Below are 6,199 nucleotides of genomic sequence, written 5' to 3' on the forward strand. Positions count from 1 at the left end.
AGTTTTTAAGATTGTTATACTTACTCTAAATCGTCTGAAATTTCCTGTAAATAAGTATAAACTAATACAATTTGAAATTACATGTTTCGATAAAAAAATTTTTATTATGTCTCAGACATTTCTTTGTATGAACAGTATCTGGTGAAAATGCTTCGTTATGATTTTGTAGGGGAATTTCCAAATTTTAGAGTAAACTGAAAACAGGATAAATACTTTTTTGTTTTGGAAGTGTAGAGTGCATTTTGGACAGAAAGAAAAACTCTGGTTGTGGGGGGGAGAAGGCAGAAGCAATGAATAATCACTTTGCGTAATTTTGGATAGATTGGAGAATTTTGTGGATATGTAATTGGCTTGGGAATAAGATAAAATGACCTTGTATTTTTATTTCCCAGTTCAGTCTGTTTTGCAGATTGTCCAGTTTTTTTTTTAGCTCGACAAATAGTTTGTAACTGAAGGAAATACTGGTATGAAAGGAGGCATTATGTTTTTTTAAATCGATTTTGTGATGTACACATTTTAGAAAGATGTTGGAGACTTTTTTTGTGTTCCATTGTTGCATATAGTATTTCTACACTCAATTGCCTATGTTCCTCGAGCAGTTCACTGGTCAGACTTCCCTTTTAATAAAAGACTTTTCTTTCAGACTGACGGTGCCTCAGCTTGTCTTATCATGTCAGAGGAGAAAGCTTTGGCCATGGGCTTCAAGCCAAAGGCTTACCTGAGAGACTTCCTCTATGTGGCACAGGACCCCAAAGACCAGCTGCTGCTTGGGTGAGACTCTACAAGCAATTTTGTTTACCTTGATATTGAAACTTTTGAACTTTATGAAATAAGTTTTGCGTTTGAGTCAATGGTGAGCATGATGACTTGATAATTGTTTTATAGTCTTGACTGAAATCTTGACAAAGAGACAAACAGATAGGCACAATTGAGGGATGGGGAAAAAAATGACATGCGGATGGCTTCCAATAATGTCTGTGTGGTTGTGCATGTGTGTGTACGGATTGTACTGTTGTTTGTGTTAAGTTGAATGACTCTGGAACATTTTTTGGTTGGTACTACTTCACAATCATAGGGGTTTCTTTTTCTTTTTCCCTACCCTGAAAAAACATTATTTTGTCTTTCTGTGTTCTTGGGATGACAGATGATAATATGGTATACAACTTTCTTATATATTGTACAGCTTCATATCCAGGTACGTTCAGTTTCATGTGAACATATAGCAAGAAGAAATGGGGGACTTATAGGAATACTTGTCTGAGGGATGTACTTTTATTCACCTGGGACAGGACAACATAAAGCAAGGTGCCAATGTGTTTATCGATGTGACATGGAGAGAGGTTAACAATTGACATGTTTTGCTATTTTTGTCATTTGAGGACTTGTCATAATTTTTGTTTCTGCTTCCTCTTTGTGTTGGCAGCCCAGCCTATGCCACCCCACGTATTTTGAAGAGGGCAGGCCTCACCCTGAATGACATTGATGTTTTTGAATATCATGAAGCTTTTGCTGTGAGTTTTGTTTTTATTTCTATCTTTTAAATTCTATAAATTATTAAGTCAATAGTTGAGGGTGTTTGGTAGCTGTAGATAAATTATACAATTTTCTTGTCCTAGTCTTAGGAATTCCTTGTTTATCAAACCTTGGCTAAGTTGACTTTTTGCCTTTTGTCTTGGAAAATGCTTTACATGTACATGCTGATGTACTGATTGTCTGCAGTCTTTATACTTGAGATCTTCTCAGTCTGCTGAGGGTATTGTAATATTTACTCATTTATTGAACCCTCTTTGTTGAAATAACGTTTACCAATGTCTTTTCAATTTAAAAAAAGCGAGATTCTCTGTTAACTTATACCCATCTATATTGACCAAAGTTAATCGTTGCATGAATGATCCCGCACAATCAACCATTGTTGTCTCTGTCCTGAAAGTGCTGTACTGTTAACTCACTTCAGACGGCTCACACAACAGTTGCATGACCCCCGCCATGACGCTCGCGTCGGGTCTCGCAAGACCTGCGTGACCAACTTTGGAATTTTTTTTTCGCTCTACAAATCACGCACGGATCGCGAGACCCGCCTCGTACCCTTGTTTGGCCAAGCCTGAGCTACTTAGACTTCGTTTCGTATCTCTGGGGCCGGTAGTTTTTAAGTTATTGAAGGTGAAGGACAGTGACCCCAACTGGGGTTGAACAGACCGGAACTCGCGCTTTGTTTTTTTCTATACAGCTCATAGTTATCCGACAGTCGCGTCGTAGTAACGGTCGAAGAAGTCGCATGAACAAGAATCACATAATTTCGCCGTTTTTCTATACTTCTGTACGTTTTACTAGTTCTAGTGTCTCAGAATATGATGTGTCTAATAGTTAGGATCCTGGATATGTACCCGAACACGGCCCGAGTCGTAGTTTTAGGGCTAGATCTAGCACTAGTACCGGTGTTGTTTTTCGCGCAACGAAATCACAACGTCGTGCCGTACATCTGTCTCATGTAATTCAGTGTATGGGTCTGAATCAATGCACAGACCAGCTTTTATATTTTCACCAAACACTTGCACATGTATACAATTCAAACCAGAACACTTTGAACTTTTATTTTTGTGGCTGTAGTGAATTTCATTCTACTTGTCACGTCTCTGGAAATTTTTCGAAAATTAAATTCATGCCAATTTTTAAAAAATCATGCAAATTAAAGTATTAGACTTAGACAATTCTAGTTTTTTGTATTAGATTAAGCTTGAATGTTACTTTACTGTGTCAAAAAATAATTACAATAGGGTAATTCTGAGAGTTGTGGTGATTTATTGAAATACCCCCAAAAACGCCAGTCTTCAACGCTTGTGACCGGTGAAAGGGCCCAGTCGCAAGTGAGTTAAATTGATTTCAAAGCCTGTCAAATTTTGCTAACTCGTTTCATAGCAATAAAGCTATGACACTAGATGTTTGGCGGGTGCTCTGGTGTGGTTTGCTTCTTTTTTCCTATCAAACATCTATCGTCCTTATCTCCCCTTCTTTTTTATGTTTGTTACTCTCTTGTAACACCTCTAATCTTCTGGTGCTCATATAACCTTATGCAGTTGCGAGCGCTGTAAAACCTCTACTAAGACGAAAAGCTATGGCAAAGAGTAAACAGCTAGTTGTGAACTTGTACAAGTTTTGTTGTTTTGTTTCAGGGACAAATTCTGGCTAACCTGAAAGCTCTGGACTCTGAATTTTTCGCCACAAAGTACATGGGACTTTCTGCCAAGGTGGGTCATATATTTGAAATGCTTTTTCATAATTTGTCTGTCGTAATAATGTCTGTTTTTGGTATATCTGTATATGTGTGGTTTAAAGAACTAGTTTTCTGGTGGAATTCCTGATTTTGCTTAATCTTTCAGTCCCCATCTTTCTAATTTTATCTCCCTCCTTGTTCTGCGTTACCTTCTCTGTTTTTTCTCCTTAACTTTTTTTAAACTCCGAGAATGTCTGTTTATGTATTCATGTTCATTTATACCTTTGTAGTGTGTTCACTAATGAGTTCACTTTTGGTGATTTAGTTGGGATTTAGTTTGTCACTTGTCATGGGTTGCCAAATTTAAAAAATCAAAAGAAGAACGGATGGATGTAACCATTGGTTGCCATTTGAATGGCAGTCTTCTTCGAAATCTGTTTAAAAAATAATGGGTGTTATTTTTTAAAACCATTTCTAAAGGTCTGTTTATATCACGAATAAAGCTGTACTGTCCAAAAGAAAGATATTGTTGTGTGGACCTAGATACTTTCGTTGTGACAAAAAAAAATATTCTGTTACTATTCCCTCAAGATTTTATACAAATTTTAACCTGTAGAATTACTCATTTATACTATCCCTCAGTTTCTATAGACATAGAAAAATAAGTGAATTCTCTTACCCCCACCTTTGCAGTTCTTTCTGTTTTGTTTGTTATTTTGGTTAGACATCATGTTTTACCTCTACAGTCTGCGATCATGACTGCATTGAGTGATCTGTCTATCTCAGATTCAAGCAGTGTTTCATAAAACATCTACTCAGTCAATCAATTAAGAATTCAAGCAGAACTTTTCTCTACATTCTCAGCTGATGATTGGAGGGTGCCACTTGGTCCTTCTTCTTTTCTTTCCAACTGCTGTTTTTGCCTGTGTTTCTGTCCTGCTTTTTGTGTTGATGTGCTTCTCTTTACTCAAACAAAGAAACAAATTCTCTGCATGGATGGTTGATGGGTGCTGGTGTGATTTGCTCCTTCTTTCTTATCAAACATCTATTGTCCAAATCTCTCCTCCTGCTTTGTTGTGTTTGTTACTCTCTTGTAACACCTCTAATCTTCTGGCGCTCATATGACTTTATGCAGTAGCGAGCGCCTTAAAACCTCTACTAAAACTAATACTAATCAAATCTTTGGCACTTATATATATATGCGTCACGAAATGGTGGAATCAGGCCCTCGTCAATTTTTGGCCATGAGAAGTTATTGGTATCACCTGAAAGCTTATTTATTTGCCTTGCTTTTCATGAAAAAAAATCCATCTAGCTTGAAAAGAACTCAAGATATTTGCGATTGAAGGAAATGAGGTCGCCTGGTTTCAGTGGTGAAATTAGCGAGAAAATGGCCGCCAAAGTTTGGTGACTGCAAAAGCTAAAGAGTCCTTGAAAAAATAAAGAATGACATATTTTGTACCTTTAATCAATATTTTTCTGTAAAATTCACATGGAAATGTGTTTTTATGTGGACATAAAAGAGGTCGAGTCAAAAATAGAAATTCGATAAAAATGTCCAAACTGGCAGAAAAATGCCTGTTTCTCCGATTTCTGTATTTTGACGAGCGCCTGGTTTCACCATGATGCCTCCTATATGTTCCAAACCCTGTAAAACTCTTACTAAAATAAAGCAAATTCTCTGCATTCTTTAGCCCGGAGCCCCACCCATGGACAAGTTCAACCTGTGGGGCGGCTCACTCTCGCTGGGGCATCCTTTCGGAGCAACCGGCGTGCGATTGGTCACAACAGCTGCCAACAGACTTATCCAAGAAGGCGGTCAGTTTGGCCTGGTTGCAGCCTGTGCTGCCGGAGGACATGTGAGTAACTGATTCTAATTTGCCCATGGTCCTCCTTTTTCCTGTTGAGGCTGAATCTACTATTTAGATTTCTTCTCCCTTTCCAGATTTTTTTTCGTTCTTTTTATCTTCCTAATGATGTTGGGTGTGCTTTCTCCTTTGTCCTGTCCAGATTAGGCTGCCATATCCAAGGGATCTGTATTTTGGAATTTTACTGATCAGATATTTAAGAACGTTGTCTGAAATGGAACATGTTTTCCACCGGTTTACAGATTGCTTTTTGTCCTGTTTTTCCGACTGTTTATAATGTCAAAAGAGCTTAAGCTTCAGAAAGTCTTGGAATAAATTAGCACGTGGGTACCTTGTTGTAGGCCTTCATCTGAAATATTACAGCGAAACATCTTTCGTCATCTTTGAGTTTGGCTGTTTTAAAAAAGCTGGGGGTGGGTAAGGTCAGGTCCAGGGATTACGAAGCTGTTCTTATTGGGGGGGAGGGGGGGGGGGTTATTTTATCCTTATTTGACATTGAAATGAGTATGCTTATGTATAATATTCTACTAATTTTAGAATAAGCATATAAGATTTGATAATACTTATATTTAATTTGACTGTTTATGTCTAAGTTGTCATTCATGAGTACCGCTTTAATTTCTTCTAAATGTGTCCATACTGTACAGTGTGTTAAGTAATGTAAATTTATGAAGATGTGTGTCTTTCGGGCTCTTTCATGGGGTTTGCATTTAAGGGATTGTGTGTATTGCAAAATGCTGGTTTGATTGAGTGGGTGGCTTAATCGCAGGTGTTTGTAAATCTTAATACCTGAAGGTAGGCATAACCCTATCCGTACGACCTGTGGTTATTTTGTACCCCCGGTGTTGTAATCCTCACATTTTAGAATACTTCAAGTATGAAGATCTCTTTGAAACTTTCAGTATTTCTCAAGAAATAATTTTGACAGACTGCTATGCAAAGCATACGGATAGGATTAACAAGTAAATTTCCTCTTTGGAGAGATCCGAAGGAAATATTATAAATGCAAGAAATTGCAGGATATTTTTTCCGTCGTTGTTCCCAGCAGAATTTTAAATTTTATAAAGGCCATTGGCCTTTATGGCGAGTTGTAGAGTGAATTTGATATTATTAAAAAATT

General features: G+C 37.5%; 1 protein-coding gene across 1 annotated transcript in view; it reads left to right on the forward strand.

Annotated features, from left to right (window-relative positions):
* Positions 1-6,199, forward strand: part of LOC101861454 (trifunctional enzyme subunit beta, mitochondrial) — a 16,309-nt gene that overhangs the window by 8,367 nt on the left and 1,743 nt on the right. The window contains exons 10-13 of the mRNA XM_005103824.3: positions 644-771; positions 1,424-1,511; positions 3,171-3,245; positions 4,906-5,070. Coding sequence (XP_005103881.1) covers positions 644-771; positions 1,424-1,511; positions 3,171-3,245; positions 4,906-5,070 — 456 coding nt within the window. The remainder of the gene's footprint in view (positions 1-643; positions 772-1,423; positions 1,512-3,170; positions 3,246-4,905; positions 5,071-6,199) is intronic.

Source organism: Aplysia californica, unplaced genomic scaffold, assembly GCF_000002075.1.
Source record: "Aplysia californica isolate F4 #8 unplaced genomic scaffold, AplCal3.0 scaffold00391, whole genome shotgun sequence".
In the NCBI taxonomy this organism is placed as follows: Eukaryota; Metazoa; Mollusca; class Gastropoda; order Aplysiida; family Aplysiidae; genus Aplysia; species Aplysia californica.